Genomic DNA, 21,395 nt, shown 5'->3' on the forward strand with positions numbered 1-21,395 from the left:
ACTCCCCATACAAATCATATCCAGCTTGTATACCGGTTCAAGTTCTGTTCCTTGAACTTCAGATTTCAAGGCCAAAACTGAAAGAAGTTAAAAGCAGGTGAAACCCATTAAACCTAAAGAAGCTCATTCGGGTCAGCTGACGTGTTTGGAAAAACTGCGATGACTGTGTGAACTCTTTTATTAGCAGAACAGAAACCACGGTGTCTTTTAGCTGAGTCATGTGAAGGCAGGGAAAATAAATATCTGTAACACACTAAATTACTCATCACTATTAATCTGCATGTATAGTGAAACTCAAAAACCTCGTGGTGCTCTGCAGGAGAAGCACCCACTCTGGTTGATGCATGATGAACTGCAAATCCTTTATACAAGAGATGATATGTTTAATAGGGGGAAAAAAGTGAAGGGAAAGTCTAACAGTCAATCAAATAAAAAAAACAAGAAGAGAAGTTCAAAGGGAAACCATATCATGGCACAGATAAGAACTCATAAGGTTCAAAAATGTGCAGAACCATCAGTTTGATTCTTAACAGTGTATCTTAATTACGTGTATACCGTTTTTATAGTTCCAGCTCATTGCACTCATATCTAGCACTAGTTTTTGTGGTTTGTTTTCAGAGAAATAACCACTAAAGCTGTACTTTTTATAACTCACCAAGCACCAACCAGCAGACACACAAAGTCTGAAACTAGCATTTAGTTTTTATTAAAAAGGTGGTGGAGATCAGTAAATATCGGACTTATTCTCACTGACTACTATATTAGACACACCTTTCTAGTATGCCGTAGGACCTTCTTTTCCCTTCAGAGTTGTCCTAATTTCTAATGGCATAGATTCAACAAGTTTTAATTTTCATAAGAGATTTTGGTCCAGCATCACACGTTGCTGCAGATTTGTTGGCTGCACATCCATAACTTGGATCTCCCGCTCCACCACATCTGAAAGGTGCTCTATTAGGTTGTAGGTTGTGGTGTTTAAATGATGCTCAGCTGATACTAAAAAACATAAAACCCAAGAAAATGTTTCCAGCATCATTGATGAGTCTGTTTGAATTGTAGCCTCGGTTTCCTGTTTTTAGCTGACAGCAGAGGCATCCAGTGTGGTCTTTTGCAGCTGCACCCTGTCTGCTTCAAGGTTCGATTGTGTTGTGTGTTCAGAGGTGCTCTTCTGCAAACCCGTGTTTGTAACAAGTGGTTATTTGAGTTACTGTTGTCTTCTTTGTCTTCAGCTTAAGGGAGTCTGACCATTCTCATCTGAATTCTGGCATCATGAAAGGATTTTCATCCAGACAGCTGCTGATCCATTCTCTGTAAGCCCTACAGATGATTGTGTGGGAAAATCCCAGTAGACCATTCCATCTAGCACCAACAACCATGTGACATTCAAAATCAGTCAAATCACCTTTCTCCTTTATGTTTTTTTTAGCTCTATTTGAATGTCAGGAGGTCATCCTGATCGTGTCTACATTTCTAAATGTTCTGACCTTTTGCCATATTAATGGCTGATTAGATATTTGCATTCAAACTGGAGAATATTATTAGATACTTCAAGACACCATATCAGGAGAGATATAAAGGTGCTCATATCCCATGCTGGATACAATGTGGCTCGACTGTTGCTAATCATTTCCATGTCTTTTGAGACTGTCCCAGGTTAAAAGATTTCTGGACGGGTGTCCAGGCCTCCTTAAGCGCAGTCTTTAACGCTCAAAAACCTCTAGATTTTAAGGTTCTATAAATGGGTCTGGTCCCTTTTCTGGAACGTAGGAGTGAGATTAAGTTGGCGCAATTACTCTTGGTGGCAAGTAAGAAAACAGTTACAAGAAGATGGTTAAGCCCAGTTCAGCCTACCCTGGATGATTGGTTTGGGATCACTTTAGAGATATTTAGGACTGAAAAACTCACATATCAGTTAAGAAATCAAAAGGCCAAATTCTACCAAATTTGGAACAAATGGATCCTATTGATTACCCCCACAAGAGCTGACTTTACTTGATCTCACTGGTACTTGTACCTTTGTAACCTACTTATCTAATTGTTGACCATTGTTAATTCATTTATTTTATTTACTTATTTTTCTACTTTTTTTTCTCCATGGCAGCAGTATGGGCAACCCCCCAGTTAATGATTATAGTTCCATATAATGTGTTCTACCTTTATGTAATATGAATCCCCTCCTAGAGAACATGTGAACCTTGTAGAACTTTATTTATCAGGCAATTCTCCTAGTAATATCCATTAGAGGATAATATGCACCTGTCGATCACTGTGTTTGTCATTTGCTTCTCCAGGATCAACTCCAAAAACCTGGAAGGACTCTGTTTTCATGTCATTCATATATTGCGATGTTGATAGATTTTTCTATCAACATAGCACAGAGCACACAGAAAATATTTCTGTGTAACTGTGTCATCTATTAACTGTTTGTTAACAGGCTTTTGTATTAAATCGGTTCTCATCTTATAGGTAACTCTCTGAAATACCCTCAAGGAAAGCAGTGTGAGGATATAATGACAGAGGGGTGTAAAATCAGCCAAACAAACAAATATTTTACTCCCTCTACATATAAGCAAATCAAAATATTGATTAAATGACAGCTACAGACACCACAGTGGTGTCATAGCTGCCATAGGAATTCCACTTTGGGATAAAAACAAGAAGTATATCTTACTAGTAAGTTACTGTTTAAAATTTGTCTAATTTGTAGTTTAGTTTATGTTATGTTTGATAATCTCACTATCATATATAATACATGACATCTCTGTCTGCTAATAGTGTTCAACTCCTCCTACATGATCATGAGTTAAGCAAACAAACTTGGCACACAGATACAGTACATCTACTAAAGGTTCTCATCTACCATATCACATATTGTAGTGTTATTGCATTGCCTAGCAACCAACTACCAATCGTGTATGAGTTTATACACCCACAAAATCTTATAAAAGCACAGTAGCATTTTAATTTCACGAGAGTGGCATCTAATCTATATCCACAAAAGCTGAATTACGCATTGTTACTTCATAATGCCATCGAGTTGCCCAGCAACCACTTAACAAGTGTAGTGTGACATCGCAACAGTAAAATATAATGTAATGCTTCACAGTTGTGAAATTGGCTACAGGTTAGCAACATATAACACTAATATAACTTGTCAAAAATAATCACAGAACATTTTAAATGCAGGACTGAGACTAATGAAATAGTTTTTCTCACTTAAGATGGACAAAATAACAGAAGCACAAAATCCTTCTGATGATTCAATTTCAATAAACTGTAACTGTGTGTATATTAATTCCAGCCTTTTTGAATCACTGAATCATTTTTCCATGTCTTGCATCTACTGAGTTCATGGGTGTATTAAATGAGTATTGACAACTTTTTCACACTTTAAATCATTTGCAAACGGAAGCTCTGACTCATAAAGCACCTGAATCTGCTGTGATGCAGCGGTGGAAAGTCCGGGAAGCGGAGACTGACCGTGAAACCGAGTTGAGTGACGCCAACAGCGGCTCGCCGGGAGTTGCGCGACCGTGCCGATCCGCGGCGCTATTCTGCGCTGCGCAAACCCCTTAGCAGGCCCTGTCCTGTCTGCCCGTCTCTCCCCTCGCCTTTCTCCTGTCTGTCTCTACAAGTCTGTTTTTCTTTCTCAGCAGACCACTCCTGCCAAGATCGAGGCTGAAAAGCAAAACGCATCCTAAATCGTCCGGGTTTCCCCCTCCCTCTCAAACGGAAAGTGAGGAGCTCACACCAAGTGTGTGTGACGGCAGAAAGCGTACATTATTCTGACTCTTCTTTGTTCTGCTGGCTCAAAAATGATCTTATCGGACTAAAGGCTGTATTTATTTAACATCAATAGTTGACCCACCCACTGTTTTTTTGACAGAGGAGGGGTTGCGAGTGCTTTTTTGCGGCATGTCGGTTGTAAATGCCGTTTCTCACATCGCCACCCGGTGACTGTGGAGAGGTGTGTGTATGTGTGTGTGTCTTTGTGCGGGGGGGGGCTATTTTTTCGTTTACACCTGAAACAACCCCCCGACCATCCTCCGTGTCCCCAGTCACACATCCTCCCCACAAATCTTCAAATCTGGAGATTTCCTCAGCCATAAAAAACAAACACACCACGGCAGAAATCTCGTATGTCTTCCCGGCCGAGAGAGCTGCAGTTGTTTTCAGCTCTCAAGCCCTCCGTGTGACAGAGAAGAAAAGCCTTCCCTTCAGACGTGCACACAAAAAGAAAAACTGGAAGCAAAGCAGCACGGTCGACGGTTAAAGTGCCATTAAATGTTGTGGTTTTTGCTGTCAAGACGTACGTTTGGCACACACACACACACACACACACACACCAGAGGATAAGAGAGCCTCAGTCCCCCTCCTGTCGTGGCAGAAACGCTCATAAGACAGTGACTTTGGAGGCACAACATGTTAAAGAAAATGTTACTGCCGTGACAAGACCCAAAGCAGACTGCAGAAACCCCATCAGAGCACGGCAGAGGTGCGCTTTGTGGTTCAGTTTCTCCGTGACTGGGTGAACTTTATATCGAACATATATTAACACTTTGTGGCCTGTTTTTTTTCCCTCCTCTCAGGCTGGAGGACTCCATTTTGAAGGGACCGGGTGTGCAGCCAGAGAGACTACACAGCAACTCGTCTCAGGAAAGGAAACCCTTCTGTTTTTCCGGGTAGACTGCTGCACCATTTCACAGCCTCTCAGACGTGGTGGTGGACATTTTTGTTGATTTCGTTTTTCTTTTTTTATTACTACTCGTCTCATCTCCAGGCGCATGTGAGCTTGCCCTCACATGCGGGGGTTGTGGTGGTGGTGGTGATGAAGAAGATGTCAGTTGTTGGCACAAGTTTGGCATATGGCATGTCATTGATGAAGGCAGCCCGCTTTGGGTTAATAATTGATGCTTGTAATTAAGAAGAGGGGCGGGGCGATTTTTTCTGAAGGTGTCGCGTGGTCGTCCGGTGCGTTTTTTTGTTTTGTTTTGTTATGGGGGTTTTGGTGGCTGACAGCTCAGATTTTTCTCCTTTCTTTGAGTCTTTTTATCTATCTTTTTTCTTAAGGAGAAATTTACGGCCCCCTTCTGTGCTCCATGCTTTGGACCGGCTGGGGAGGGAGGCAGTGGTGACGACTAGCAGTGCGCACAGTAGAGATACTGACTTTCAAGGGGCAAGGCAGAGTCTGCGGGCAGGAAATAACCATGCAACAGAGCAAACATCCATAGACTGAGGAGGTGAGGGGGGGATTATAAAGTTGTAGTTATCACAAAGCAAAGGGGGAGTGTCGCTGGAGGAGCACAACACGCCTGAATTTCTATTCCGGGGGCCGCTGGACCAGGCTTTTTAGCGCATGTTGAGAGGAGGAGGAGGAGGAGGGAGGAGGAGGTGGAGGGAGGCTGTGGAGGGGGGGTAGAGAGTGAGTACGTTTCACAGGATCCAGGCCTAGTAGTATTGCCGCTGGGACTCTCCTCATCCGCTTTCAAAAAATTGGAAATTGACACATTTAAACGCCAAAATGAGCGGGGCGGGGGTCATTTTTGCGCTGGCCGACAGTGGAATGGTAAGATTCTCGCGACACATCCCGTGTCATGTGGCGTTTTCTGCGTGATTTTGCTGTTTGATGCACATAGCCTGCATCTGTCGGAGGGAAGCCCGTGGAAGTGTGTGTGAGTGTGTGTTCGTGAACTTGTTGTGTATATCGTGGTCTTTGCATGTTATGTATGTATGTGTCTTGTCTCTCGTGCATTCACTGAGCCACTGGAGAGCAGCGAACGACACGACACACACACACACTCATGCAGCTGCACACAGACATACAGAAACACACAGATATATGTAGATGCAAACGCGCACACGCCTTTTGGGCACGCTCACGCGCACGAACGGGTCCATTTTAATTCGCGTTTTCAGCGCCGGCGCGTGAACGCGGGCTTGATTTTCTTTTTATTAATTATTTTTTTTCCCCCAACACGACGGGATGTGATAATGTCACCGGGTTTATTGATACTGTAGCCATGCGTGCGAGTTTACAGGCTGACCTTATCGCGCTTGATGTCATTTTCATCATATCGCGATAACATTCCTAAAAGGATTTTGCAGCTCGACGGCGGTGTTTGCGCAGAATCCCCTCTTACAATGACACGTTATTATTTCGACCTTCCCGTCGTCAGTCTGTTTACGTTTTTTCATTTTTTGTATTTTGACACCACGGGAAGGCAGGCTGTGTTGTCTTTTGCGGATCTCGCCTCTGTGAGCTGTGCCCTTCCTCTGCCACTTTTTTTTTTTTTCAAATATCTCATTACCAGCTGCTTGGGATAACTTCAGATAAGCTCTTATGACATTCAAGTGACTGAAACATGTGCAGAAACAAAATTTTTAAAAATGGCACAAATAAATCAAAGAAAATGACAGCTTTGAAGAATCAGAATGGATTTTAATGTACAAGGTGTCTTCCAAAGTCTTTATGTTTTGGTTCTCAGTTTAATGAAAGAAGGCCCTGCATTGATTATTTTGTCTTCATGTTTCAGGGAGGAGTCATGCCAGCATGAGTGGGCCTTACACAGGCCCAGGAAGGGAGAGTCAGACCAGCTGCCCTTTGACCCCTGGGTGTGACCTCACTGCCCTCTCCTGCCCCTCCAGACGCCAGGATCACAGGCTTGGGCTAACCATGTCAGCAGCCACCTCCTCACTCAAACATGCTTCCTCTATCTATGGGTTCACGACGCAAAGGGAACACTCCTCCTCATCCTCCTCCTCGTCTTCGTACAGTCCTCTCAGGAGGCTCCAGCATCTCACCACCATGGTGAGCCAGCCTGACCTGGTCTTGCCGCTGCGGGAGCCAGAGAGGGGCTGGGAGTGGGGGACACATAAGAAGAATAGGGAGAATATGGAGAGGAACTCCTGGGCTGATTGCACTAGCAGGGATCACTCTGGAGCCCAGGTTACAAGCCGAGAGGAAACCGTTGTTAACATTGCTTCCAAAAAGAAACAACCTGAGGTCCAGGCGGGAAGTAGAGACACACCTGTGCCCAATTATACTGATTCTGTCACTTCAGAGAAAAAGACAGAAGACTGTTTCTCAGGCCCGCCCAGCCCGGCCTTCTCCCTCGACAGCAACAGTCCCTTTGCGAACAACTTACTCCACTTTGAATCCTCTTTGTTTGAGGATGACGACAATGACGTGGAGCGGAGGACCGTGCCACCTGTCAGTGGCATTCAGGAGAAACGGGAGAAGGTGGGGAATGTACTTCAGTCCGCCTCTGGAGACGTAAACTTGCACTCCAAAGACTCTTCTCTGACGACAGCCAAAGTCGTCACCCGCTCCCAGTCCTCCGGTCAGCGCAGGAGATACTGGGATGGCTCAGAGGACGAGTGGGACAGCGACACCGAGTTACTGCTATTTGAGGATAGCCCCTCAAGGCATTCAATGGCAAGTTTTTCCCCTTCTAAGTTAGCTCGTCATGAAACAGCAGCAGTTCAGAGGTTTTTAGAAGTAGCAACGGCTTTTGGGTCTAGCCAAAGGATTGCTGGCATTCACCTGGCTGGGAAATACTTTCTCCGGAGCTGGATTACAAAACTTTTTCCACACACAATCCTTGACCGTGACATGCAATGGCTCACTGCTCGTAACCTGTCAAAACAAATCGCTGGTTATTTTAAATGCTGGCCTGATGCAGACAAACGCACAGCTCCACAGCTGTTGCCCTGCCTTTAACAAACCGCAGCTGTCTGTTTTTAAAAAGCACCAAAGGATAATTTTCACCTCTGCCATAGGTGTTCAAGCTGAGGGCAGAACTGAAGGGAGGGCGTGGAGGGTGAAATATGACGCCAGCGGTGCCGATGGCTTACTGACGGCATGCTTAGCTACAGGGCCTGGAGTTTGAGCTGTAGCAGAGGACACACAACAAAGGCTATGGAGGCAAATTACTCAAAAGCTCTTACTTAGTTTTTGTTGCGATTTATAGTAGAAAGAGACAGTTCTTTTAACACTCGGGAATTCAGGGACAATGCTTACAAATCTGATTTTAAAATACTCCTTAAAACTGCAGAACTTTTCTAAGAAGTTGCCTTTACCATCACAGTAGTCCAGTTGTACTCATCAATATCAGTAGGTACAATTCTAAAAGTAAGTGCGAATTATGCATACTTCTGCGATGCCTATTTCCAAAGTGCTAAACAAACACTGAATAAATAGTCCACAGTTAACCCACTAAACCCCGGGTACCATTATAACCATCCTATAAAGCACACGATTAACTGCTGGTACCAGTTATCCCAAAATCTATGACAAAATGATATAAGTGTCAAATTTCATTAATATTAACTTTACTGTTTGCACTGTTTTACATGTTTTTATGACTGAAAGCCTCTGTGGGCTGCCTTCTTTAGGACACCGGTAAGCTCACATAACAATCGATATAAATACAACAAAGCGGACGTTTTCACTCAGTACGGTATATTTAAAGTAGAATACAAACAAAGTCCATACCATCCTCTCACATGCACAACTTCAAAATCATGACCACAAAATCCATTTGAAGGCACCGTTTGACCATCAAGCAGCATCTGGACCCTGAAACTGAAGCATCTAAATGAAATGCAGGCGTCATTCAAGAAGGAGGTTCCTTCCTGCTAAAAGGGAGTTTTTCCTTCTCACTGTTGCCAAGTGCCTGCTGATAGGGCGTTGTCTGATTTTTGGTGCTTTCTCTCTGTTATTGTAGAATCTTTACCTTAGAGTGTAAAGCACCACGAAAACAGCTGTTGTTGTTATTTGGTGCTTTATAAATAAAATGTTATTTAATTCCTACAGTAAACTATCAGAATGTCTTAAAAACCCATAAAAGCCCCACACACATTTGTAGACATGATGGGACATTGATGGCACCCTCACAGGAACGCCGTGTTCGTGAAAAATTCAGTTTAGTTTCCTGTAGCTTAGAGAGTTTTCCTCAACTCGAAGTATTTGAATTAAATAAATTATATAATACATAATGTGTTCTTACCTTTAGAAGTGCTGGTAAAAGGATTAAAAGGCTACTTTGGACAGAGCTGGGCTAACTGTTATCTGTAAGCTTAGCTCTCATGTCCTGGCTTTACCCCTGTGAAACTGTGTCAGACACGTTGGATGGGATGGTTTTGTAGCGATGTGAACTGGGTGTCAACAAAAACAAATAAACAAAAAGTGCCATATTGAGTTCATGCTAATTTAAGCCAGGCCAAATTCTTCATCTTCAAATTAAAAGCATTTAATGGTTAAAAAACACATGATGTCAATGAGTTGAGCTTTTACAGTGGCCACTTTCTGCATTTTGGAAGAAACATTGGAGTATTTTGAAATTAGGATGCTATACCCATCTGTGGTGGTGAAGAGAGAGCTGAGTGTGAAAGCAATGCTGTTCATTTACTGGTCAGTTGTAGTTCCTACCCTCATTTACGCCCATCAGGTCTGGGTAATGACCGGAAGACTGAGATCCCGGATTCAAGTGGTAGGAATGAGTTTCCTCCAAACAATGTCTGGGCTTAACCTTAAAGATAGGGTAGGGAGTTCAGTCATTTAGGAGTAGAGCCAACAATCTGTGGCAGTGGTTTGGGCAGCTGACGAGGATCCCTTCTGGACACCTTCTAGGTGAGGCGTTCCAGTCATGTCTTACTGGGAGGAGGCCTCGAGGCACACCCAGGACACAGAGATTACATCTCTTGGCTGGCCTGGGGACACCTCTGTGTCACCCTGGTTGGAGACGGTGGCTGGGCACAGAGAGGGCTGAGCATCTCAGCTCATACTGGTGCCCCAGATAAGTGACAGAAAATGGATAGATGTGTTTTGAAATATTGCAGGGAGTAATAAAACAGGAACAGCCACAGTGACCACAGTGTGGTTGGTTATCTCCGCCAGGTAACCAAGTATTACTTTCACTATTCCCTGTTGTTCAGACTCATGCTTCGTGCAGCTTAAAATCAGGTCACAGTTGGCACGCAGAATGATGGAAAAAGACCGGCTGCCTGTCAGCTTTATTCAAATGACAGTAGTTTGTTGTTGCTGGCCGAGAAATCTGTGACCTATAGCGTAAAATCTGCATTTGCTGTTCCCACTATCAGCCGCTGCAGTGATTCTCACACTGTGAGGCGTAGAGCCACAGCCGGATGGATGGGGATGACCAGGGGAGGGAAATATGACAAGAAATTAGATTCTTTTTCATTTTCTGTGATTTTTTTTTTGTTGTTTGTTTTTCTCTCTTAGTCTAAAGTATGTCATGCCAGAAAAGGGTTGAGAACAAGCACCCAGGCTTTTAGATTGACACCTTAAGTGAGCTTGTCTCGAGTGCTAACGGTTTTTCTAGTCACACAGCTCTCTGGAGCCCATAAAGCTTTATGAGACTTTATAGCCATACATCCTATAAAGTCTCATATCTGAGCACACACTAATAAAAAAAACTTTGCAAACATTGCAAAATACAACTAGTGACAATTTCTGAATGCTATATCATTTTATGTCACAATAATCCAAAATAAAATGCGTAGAATACTTTTTAAAGTGAAATTCTTGGTCACAAAAATGAAGAAAATAACATTTTCATTCAACACTCATATTGAATTGAGTAAGATATGGAAAGTTGTATCAGAAAAACAAAAATCAGTAGATGGAAGCAGAAACGTAAAATTTATAAGAAGATTTGCATTTTGAATGACTCTCGGTATATTTCAGGCTTAACCTGAATCATCAAACTCGTCCGGGTCAGTAGGTCTAAAAAATGAAAAATATGCACATATTTTTGATTTTGTGGTACAACTTGTGATATTTGCTCAATCCAGCATAAATTTTTTAAATTTTTGTGATAAAGAAAATCATGTTAAATAGTATTCTACATTATTTTTTGCGTTATTGTGAAATGTAACTATATACAATGCAGAAATTGTCTTTTGCTAAGTGAAGTGTTTTCAAATATGGGACTTTGCAGGAGTCCTTCATTTTTTATTTATTTTTTTTACTTTATTTTTATTTCAACTAGCTTATACTGAGAGATTTTTTTTATGTAACTGTCCCAAACTGCAGATACTGATTTAATTTTGTGATAAGAGAAGGGCAGCGGAAATTTCAGGCTTTAATCTTTAATAATTTTTTATATATTCATGTTCAAACATGGCCTCAGATTGTAAAATACAAAAAACAAAAAGGCCTGAAAGTGGATGGACGGGCCTTTTTAATTAAAACATATCTATTTATAAAAAATAAATGTTATATATAAGCCAAATTATGTCCTCAAACCATGACATTTTCAAGAAAAATCAGAGCTGATTAAGCAGAAAAAATTCAAAAAAATTTATGACTTAAGATGGAATGATGCTTTATTTTTACAGAGGGTTAAATCATAGCAGCTCCCAGTGTCGGCCCTCTGGTCAGTCCTGCTGCATGCCAGTCATAATTCAGGCCAGCTCATGTATCTCCAAGTTCAGCCTGGTTACATTTACACAAACAATCCAGCAGCTACAATTGGTACTGGGTTTTGGTGTTTCCATGCTGAGGTTTGTGTCACGGTTTGAACTGGACATGATGACAAGTTAAAATTAGACCACAGAAAAGGTTTTTGGAGGCCGTTGTTGGTCAGAAACTGAAACTTTTGGTTAAAATATAAAAAGATAGTAAATCCTTTTCATATCTGTTTGTGTGAAATATTTGTACACTTACAGAAGGTCATGTTTTATCTTTATCTTTGTCTGTTATATCTTCTGTACTGTTCTGTTAAGTGAAAATGATTCTTTGACTTATATTTCCCTCTTCATTTTTCTGTTGTCAGCCTCAGAGCAGCCTCAAGAAAAAGTCTTTGCCACCTGTGAAGTTTGTTGAGGGTGAAGTCGTTTGGGCAAAGTTCAGCCGGAGACCATGGTGGCCCTGCGAGGTGATTGTTGACCCCGTACAAGGAGTCTATCACAGAGCGAAAGGTGGGCCTGGAACATTGTTGACTTACTGTGATAACCCAAGCCTGTGCTTGGTAAATGAGTAGCTTTTAATTGTTCTGTGCATTGGTTTGGTCACTTAACTTCAGCTGGTGGTTACAGGATGAATCCGTGAGTCAGTGAATGGTGATTAACAGGACATACACAGCCTGACGTTGAGGCTGTTTGAGATATATTTGATCAGTTTAATTTCTTATACTGGGGTTGCCAACTTACACTACAGGTTGCAGTGAGACTGTGGGGATTTTGGGAGAAAATTATGAGGCGTGGTAATTTGGCTACACTGCAACTGTGTGCTTCAGGAGAAAACTTTGCCACTTCTGTAAAGCCTGAACAATAATACCCTTAACAAATAATGAAAGCCCAAATCTGCAGGTGGTTTTCTTTACACAACAATTATACTGGTTTATGATTTAATGGTTTCTAAACACAGTTTAGCTAGGTTCCCCAGTCATACATGTTAGGTTAACTGGTGAATGTGACCGTGAATGATTGTCTCTCTGTTATATGGCCTGTTTATGCTCACCGTTCTCACAATGACGACAAAAGTGATGTCACATCAACTGGTGCCGCTGCTGTCATGTCTGTTGTTATTGCTATTTGAATCAGATATCAGTGCAGGAGCTCAGACATTCCCAGATTAAATAGAGAGAAAATGTGGTGACTTCTCCTCATAAACCAGCACTGATGTGGGGATTTTGGCTGAGTGGCGACACTTATCGTTCGGGAGTAAACTGTAACAAGTGGTGGTGTAAATGGGTTGGAGGTATGCCGACGTTACTGTTCAAAGTGACCAATGTGGCGAGCATAAATTGGCCATTAGTCCTATAACAAACTGGCAGCCTGTCCAGGGTATATCCCGACTCTTTCCTAGTGACAACCGGGTTAGGCTGCAGCTACAGCCACAACCCTGAATTGGTGAAGTGGAAGAAAATTGATGGATGGACACAGAAAATTATCTCCTTATGTGATGCCAGGATGTTGCCTTCCTGCTTTCTCTGGACAAAATATGTTTTTCACATGAAGTACACTTAAAAGATTACTCACAAATTCATGCTGTCTGACATGAAAAGACAATTCATGTACGTGTGTAGTTCTGTACAGTTTCATAAAATGTGTTTTCAGTGTTACTAGGCTACCCGTTTCCATATCAGAGGCATTCAAGCGGCAATAATAATTGGTGAATAAAAACAACTGCTGTGTTTACTTACAGTAAAATAAAGATATCCGACATGATAAAGTTCAGGAATCAATTCGAGGGCTATGCGACTATGTATCGAGTGATGACTGCCTGAGGTTTAGGGATATTGTCTTATTCTGTTATGTCCTTACTGTCCCTTACTGTAATTCTGTGGCAGGAATAATTGGTTTACAAACAATTAAAGAAGCTATCATTGTGCCAAGTGCATGCTCTCACTTTTGGGACGCTCATATGGATCCTGCTGCCAAATGTTATCTTAAGTGACGGATGACAGTCCTTTTCTGGACTATGTTATCATTGGCTAGTTTTTCTTCACCTTTCACCATTTTATCAATGATGAACTATGATTGTATGCAGCTTTCTTAAAAGCTGTCATATATCAAGAACCTAAATGATTATGTTGGTTATGTGTTAGCCGCACATTAGTCTTTGTATACAAAGAATTGTTATTCACAAACGGTAACAATAACATTTCAAATTGATCATTTACAGCAAATTACAATGGAAATTTTTATTTATATGGCAAATTTCAGGTACCGTTAGAATGTGTTTAGAATTTTGGCATTGATTTGGTACCAAAGTATTAGTTTTGTTTTCATTCCCACAAAGAAGAAGTTCCATGTGTAGCCATTTTTTTCAGTTGATAGTATTGTGGTCATTTAGCAATATGTCATGCTCATAGTTCTGACATAAAGACATCATGTATTTCCATCAGTTATGGGTTGTTAAGACTGCTGTCTTCTTATATTTTCAAGTTCCCTTTTCTTCAGGCGATGCACTGATCTGACTGGACTGAGAGTAATTTTTGTTGTTGTCTCAGAGCCCAGCGACCGGCCCTGTCGGCTCTACCATGTCAGGACGTTTGGGGAGCCCCAGGAGCTGGTTTGGGTGGAGGACAAATCAACTCATACTTTCCATGGAGGCTTTGAATTTGAACAGCTCCTCCTACTACGGCGGAGGGGGAAACAAAGGGAGCAGAACAGCAAATACACCGTAAATACCATTTTATTAATAGCAGGACAACACTTGCATGCCTTGAGTTAAAAAAAGAACCTTCCTGGTAGATAACAAAGGAAAGCTTGCACCTCCAGAAATAAAAGACTTGTTAAGGCCAAACAGGTTATTTCTGTAAGCTGAAATATTGATTGAGGAGTGTTTGGTTATCTTTCTCTAGATTGCTAAGCGGTTTAAGGAATCCTGGAAGTCCAGTGTGGCAGAAGCTGAATCCATTCTTCCTGAGAGACCCAAAATGGCGTCTTCCGTGTCTTTGTCCGTAGCTGATGCCTTCCATGATGCTTCCCCACTGGAAAGAGAGAATAAGACCCATCAAAACTTTCTTCCTGTCACTTCATCTGTCTCCACCCATACTGAGATGTCACACATGACCAATGGATCCATTCCATCCCCAGTAATTACACCCCCTGTTACAACTCCAACAAAGCCAAGCACTTTAAAGAAATCTTCTGGAAAGAAGAAACAGAATGAAGCATCAAGGGATACAAAAAGTAAACACTCTAAAAAGACATTGAATAATAGTCCTGACAAATCGGATAGAGACAATGAGGAGTGCCCGTACTCTGACCTTGAGTCAGTCCCTAAAATTTTGTGTCCTAAAGCACTTGAACGTCAGCCTAAGCTAGTTCCGACTCAGCCGTCTGTTGTGGTTGTCAAAGAGGTAAAGAAGCAGCCTGAGATTCAAAGTGGTCTGTGGTTTAGCAAATCGAGCAAAGACAGGCGACCTAAAACAACCAGTCCAATGCCAGACCGCAGTCTCTTCAGTAAGGTCCCCTGTAAGAAAAAGAGCTCATCTGTTATTAGTAAAAAGACACCAGCTTCTTGTGCCTCCTCCTCTGTCAGTGCCGCGGCCAACGAGCAGTCAGGTTTGTCGGACAAGCAGAAGACCACTGAAACGAATCTGCCTCCTGAACAGTCAGGAAATCTAAAGTGTAAAAACACTGCTGCTGCTAATGGGCACTTTGGTACAGCTGGTGGTGTGGGTGAGCAGAAGTCTCTAGACTCTGAGGATAGTGGTTGTTCAAAGGGTAGAAAGTCAGTTGCCAGTTCAGTGGATACCATCAGTGGCACATGTGGCCAGTTAAGTCTTTCAGACATTAAGAAGTCCTTAGAGGCCACCGTGAAAGATAATTTGAGTGATCTATCCAGGTTTTCAGAGAGTGCAAAGATTGTCAGTCAAACTGAACATTCTGATGCGACATCTACTAAAAAACATACAACTGAAAACATTGCTGAGGAGGAAAAAGAGAGCGAAAACACTTCAGCATCCTGTTTACAAGATAAAACTACGGACCCATTAGGGTGGCTAGAAACTCAAACGAGTCTGGTCTCTAAATGTAGGCTACCCTTTGTCAAATTAATACGCAAGGACATAAAAGATAAGAAGACCTCAAACTCCAATGCAACTATTCATTCCAAAGACCAACCTGGAAGCACAAAGAAAGAGAGAAGATCGGATACTAACATGACTACATTGTCATCCAAACAATCAAACTGGATGGATGGTCAGGGAAGAGCCTCAAAAGACGAGGTAGTCGCCTCCAAAATAAAAGTCTCAGTTAAGAAATTAAAAGCACGCGGCAAGTCAAGTATGGTTAGTTTCTCAAAAGAATCATCACATGAGAATGTCATGACCTCAAATGTTTCCACTGAGGAGTTGGGTAGCCCAGAAACAGAGAGGATACCAGTTTCAAATGGAAGTCTGAGTACTGTGAGTTACTCATCCTCGAACCAGTCAGGTCAGTGTGAAGGTAAAAAGACACCTGACTCTAATGTAACAAGCAAGTCCTCTGAACAACTGGCCAGTTCAGACCAAGCAACCACATCTGTCACATCACATAGAACGACCGTTCCACCCTCTCACCAGCGTGCAAGGTTAGCATGTAGAAGAGCTTATTTTCCAGGCCGTCCTTCCTCTGAGAAAACCAAGAAACTGGTCTATAAATCAAAGCGTATCCCAGATGAAGTGAATAAAGTCATGCACGAGCAGCCTGCCCACCTCCCAGCCAGCAGTCGACTGATGACTAGAGCGCTGAAGGCCATGCAGGAGGCTGAGGAAAAAAAGCGTGAAAAAGTCCAAATGGAGGCTGAACAGAAACAACCCTTAAATAATTTTAGAAAATCTGAGGACCTCAGCTGCGGTCCCAAGGCCAAATCAGACTTTTGCACTAGTAAAAAATCTCCAAAATCACATTCTAATGACGGTGGTGAGTATGAGCCTGACAGTTTTTCCAGTTGTAGCAGCCCCCATTTGATTTTTTCTGATTCAAATGACTATGACACAGATGTTAAGAGTGAAGATGAAGACCTCTCAATTTCCTCAACTCCACCGATGGACTTTATACCTCTTACTTCTAAAGCAAAGGCAAAGAAGGAGGATCGCTCCTCAGACGCGTGGTTATCGCATTCACCGTCTTCACCATTTTCTTTTATAAATGCCTTTAAAAATGTTGAAGAGGTCTCTTTTCAGTCCCTGACAAATGAAAGCAATGGTAAACCCGTTTCTTTCAAGCCGGACACCAACTACAAGTTTAGCACTTTCCTTATGATGCTGAAGGACTTGCATGACACTAGAGAGCGAGACGGTGCGCCCTTAGAACTGGAGATTGGGCCACCAAGTGCACATGTTAAGGAAGAGCCTTTAGTGATGCCAGGGGAGGCTACACCTGCAGGACAAGATCAACAATTAGATTTTGTTCATAGCATCTCAAACTCAAGTCCAGATAAAACCATAGTCGCACACAATGAGGAAGGTCCGTATCAGATGTCCAAGAGGCCCTATAACAGACGGGGTAGCTCATCCAGGTGGAAAAAGAAAGCCAATCGCAAAGTGCCTTGTCGTCGTGCCAGGTCTGGGCCTGGTTTCCCAGGACTTGAGTCAGGAATGTCGTCCATGCCAGCAAAGGACTCTTCATCAACAGAGGATTGCTCATCAAAAATGCCGGGCATATGGGAGCAGCCTGGAGGTGATGAAGGAGCAGTCGTGGTGACGGAGGAGGAGAGGTGGAGCAGAGTAAAGGAGAATCTACAGATCATGGTGCCTTTGGAGCAGAAGGGGCGTGACACTGCACTGTCTTTGGAAAAGCCTAATGGGCTTGTGGACTGCACTAAGAAGAAGGGGAGCTTGACGCACAACACTGGAGAAGGTGACAAGGATCCGACAGGTAAGGAGAATTTAGTGTAGAGACCCCCACAGAGAGACTAAGCTGATGGGTGTAATGTAGAAGAAAGGTAATGAGAAAAACTGAATAGCAGCCAGAGAGGCAAGGGAGTGTAGTGTGTTTACATAAAGTGCTCTGCTAGAACAAGCATAATGGTCAAAAAGTTAAGTGTGAAACCCTGAACTCTTCTCTCCCTCAGTGGTTGCCATCTTGGCTTAGTAGCAGAAACATGAGGATAATTTTCAACCAGTTGAAGGCTACATCATCAGCGTTAATGTTGATTAATGACAGTCACACCATGGTTAAAGGCCATTTCTCCATCTCTTGTTTTCTTTTTAGAATTTTGCTTTATTCGTTGTTTTTAAATGCCAGTACAGATAAACCGGCTAATAGCTAAAATCCTCACTGCAAATAACCAAAATATAGATGATGTTTGTCATGTCTTTACTTTGTTCTTTTGTTTGTTTGGCTGTTTGTTTAGGGGGTGTTTTTGTAAAGGTTGTGTCGATTTGATAAGCTTCGTAACCGTGTGTACTCGTTACCCTTTGATTGCTCAATTACAGAAGTGCCTCATTCTGTTTAGATTAAATATTAAGCACACTGGCAAATACCTCCTTAAAAAAATAAATACTTCAGGTTAAAGTTTAAAGTTTTACTTAAGAAATCTCAAGACCAAGTGAATCTGCTGCAATAACAGGAAACAACCCCAGATCTGAAAAAGCCGGGTGAAGGCTCATAAATCCACTGTATAGCCATCTGAAACTGGTCGGAATCATTAGGCGCCCAACAATACAATGTTATTGTGAAAACATATTGTGATTCATCGCCGTTTTCAACTGCAAATTGTTAAACGTGGCCAGTATCAGTTTTATACAATAAGATTACGTCAAGTAAAACAACACTGTCACTAAAACCTGCCATAAATGTTGCCATAAGACAGAGTCAGACTGATATCAGTGTGTGAGGCAATTACATGCAGACGGTTTCTGATAATACAACAATTAACCGTAATAAATCACACATCTGTCACGGACTACATAGGTAGGAATTTCTGTTTATTACATTTGTGCTCAGCAATAATCAGAATACATCCAGTTCATTTGAGTCCCCTCAAGTTGTGTTGATTGGCAAAGACTCCTTCATACTGATGGCAACATATTGGCAATGTGTCTGCTTTTATAAAGTAGATGGTGAGTCAGTTCAAATTGGATTGTGACTGTTTGCAGAAAAGTTGCCTCCCATCGGGCAACCTGTGCAATCGCCTTGTGATCAGAAGTGGCCATTGGTGTGCAACAGCCTTAAGGCTGGGACAACCATTTAGTCACCACTAGTTGCAATTAGTCACAGAATGTAAAAAAAATTTCAATATAAAAAAAAAATCAGTACAATTATCAGGCAGCCGCAGATGATAATCTTATTTATTTGGTTATTTGTTATGATACATGGATACATACTGTCCTATTTTTACTTGCACGACTGAGCCATTAGCTTTCTCTGAATTAGGAGGTTGTTTTGTCAAGCTGAGTCTTGGTTGATTTTTTTTTTGGTTGAGCCAATTCACAAGTTTGGTCAGCTAACATTATCTGCATGTGATGAGCCCTCTTGTTCGTAGTATTCCAAGCAGGGGCGAGTCTACAGAGGGGGAGACAAGGGAGGGCAACTACCCTCCCTGCTGTAGCGCCTTGCCCCCCTAGCTTTTGTTGACTCCATTTACACATAGGGGATTTTCAGATACTTCACTGAAGAGGTATATGCCACCTGCCGATGCCTCTTTCGTGTCCCTGTAATGGTACAATATCATCACGCAAAATATCGTGATGCTATTCTGCATCTGTTATTTTATTTTTCCCCAACCCTAGTTTATACAATAATGTGTATGAAATGAAAAATCTGTGTTTCTGAATAGTAAATCATTTAACCACAGGTGTAAATCTGTGTGCACATTAAACTGCAGGTAAGCGTTAATCTCATTAAAATGACGTTAACGCCATAAACGCATTAACACGGCAAATCTCCGTTAGCGAGTTAGCACGGATCGCCCAGTGCGTGTGGCTGGACAGCGCTAACACGCTAATGAGCTAACCGCGCTAACGCATTGATGCCGTGCAGCCCCACGCATGGGGCGATCCGCGCTAACTCGCTAATGGAGATTTGCCGCGTTAATGCGTTTATGGCGTTAACGTCATTTTAACGAGATTAACGCTGACAGCACTAACAAATACTGATGCTATCAAAGGGCTAAGTAGGTCAAAAATAAATTTATATCTATAATCTTTTTAAAAAAATTTTTGTCCCCTTAGCACATAAACGAATAAGAAAACCAAGCAAGAGGCTGATTGAATGGACTGAAGAGTACGACCAGATTTTCTCCGTGAGGAAGAAAACGAGAAAGCCTCTCCAGTTGATTGGAAAGGTAAAAATCACACAAAGTAAGCTCTTTTGTAAGTACACATTATTATATGAGCATAACAGTTTGGTATTAACCAGCCAGTGTAACTTTATACTGCTTCACACAACTCATGCAATCTGCTCTCTCAGGCCTCTCAACCCATTACCTCCATATCTGAACCCTCGGAGTGTGACAAGAGCATGCAAGTCCAGCCATCCTTGAACTTACTTCCCGAAATACAGACACCACCTCCTGAGGAAATCTGTGCATCGACGCCCTCTGACCTACAAATTCCCTGCACTGAAAACACATCTTCACAAGATGCACCTGTTCTTTCCATCGACACATTAACCCCTCCTCCTGAAGCAGAACCTTCGCTGCCAGAAAGCATCGTCAAAGACAATGGTAGGACTGTGTTTGTGTGCTTTTCTTTCTGAGGACACAAGTTGAGGTCAAGTCTCTGTGTAGACTGTGGTTGAAATATTATACGGTTAACTTGGCTCCTCTGCCTTTTCAGTACTCATACCTTTCACACAGGGTCAACTTATACATGAACTCTTTTAATAAGTGGTGCTGAAGGTTCTACAAGTTAAAAGGTCCTTTAATTTGATAAGGGCAAGGCTTTTAAACTTCTCATTAGTGGTCATGATTGGCTTCAACTGGTAGTTTCTCTTTGCCAGCATAAAAAGAATTGTTTGACATCACTCAATGGATCAACAGAAAAGTCCAAGGAACTCAGTGAAGCTGTAAGAAGGATAATTGTAGATTTATAGAAGTTGTGGAGATCTCTTGGAGTCCTTTCAAAACAACTGCAGATTCCGTCATCAGTTCAAACAAATGTATATAAGTACACCTCATTTGGTTAAGTCACCACTTTGGGTCTTCTGCTAGACAAACTGTCAGCCTCAGATAGGAGGAAATTGGTTAGGACATTCAGGAACAACCCAGGAACCATCGAGGCTCAAGCCTGCTGTGAACTGGCAACTGGTGGAACACTAGTGTCACTGTCCACAGTGAAGCCAGTTTTACATCGACATGGAGTGAGAGGGTGCCGATCGAGAAAGAAAAACCTGCTCCAAAATCAACGCCTTCAAGCTCAACTGAAATTTGCAGCTCCCCAGGTGGACAAGCCAAATGCTTTTTGGAGAAAAGTTTAAAGTTCAAAGACAAAGATTGAGCTGTTTGGCCACTAGACAAGAGGCATGTTTGGACGATTAAATGTGGAGCTATCAAAGACATAAGAACACAGTACCAGCTGTCAAGCATGGTGGTGGTATCATTGTGCTCTGGGGCGATTTCACTGCCTGTAGTACTGGTACATTGCACAAAGTGGATGGAATAATGAAGGAGGAGGACTTTGTCTTCCCAAGCTAGACAGCCAGACGCTTGAAACTTGGACACAGTTGGGTGTTCCAACAGGACAATAATCCCAAACACACATAAAAACTGGTTTCAGAATGGATAAAGAAGGCTAACATTAGGCTTCTGGAATGGTCTTCTGAAAGCCCCGCCCTCAACCATGTTAAAAATTTGTGGACTTAAACAAATATTAGTGGAGACGTATTTATATATTTGACCCTGTGTGGATTAAAGAAAAGTAAAAATAAATTCAAAGCCCAAAATTACCGCAACATTCATGCCGCTGATAAGCAGTAATAAACCTGTAAGCACA

At 42.1% G+C, this 21,395-nt stretch overlaps 1 protein-coding gene across 8 annotated transcripts in view; it reads left to right on the forward strand.

The window, feature by feature from the left end:
- The first annotated feature begins 4,369 nt into the window (after positions 1-4,369).
- Positions 4,370-21,395, forward strand: part of nsd1b (nuclear receptor binding SET domain protein 1b) — a 33,942-nt gene continuing 16,916 nt past the window's right edge. The window contains exons 1-8 of one of the 8 annotated variants that reach the window (XM_013275155.3): positions 4,370-4,495; positions 4,590-4,682; positions 6,534-7,435; positions 11,799-11,943; positions 13,980-14,152; positions 14,334-17,337; positions 19,635-19,747; positions 19,873-20,128. In XM_013275155.3, the coding sequence (XP_013130609.2) occupies positions 6,551-7,435; positions 11,799-11,943; positions 13,980-14,152; positions 14,334-17,337; positions 19,635-19,747; positions 19,873-20,128 (4,576 nt within the window). In that variant the 5' untranslated portion in view covers positions 4,370-4,495; positions 4,590-4,682; positions 6,534-6,550. The other 7 variants (XM_019363692.2, XM_013275156.3, XM_013275152.3 and 4 more) reach the window with 7 other exon arrangements.

The sequence above is a fragment of the Oreochromis niloticus genome, linkage group LG10 (assembly GCF_001858045.2).
Source record: "Oreochromis niloticus isolate F11D_XX linkage group LG10, O_niloticus_UMD_NMBU, whole genome shotgun sequence".
Lineage (NCBI taxonomy): Eukaryota > Metazoa > Chordata > Actinopteri > Cichliformes > Cichlidae > Oreochromis > Oreochromis niloticus.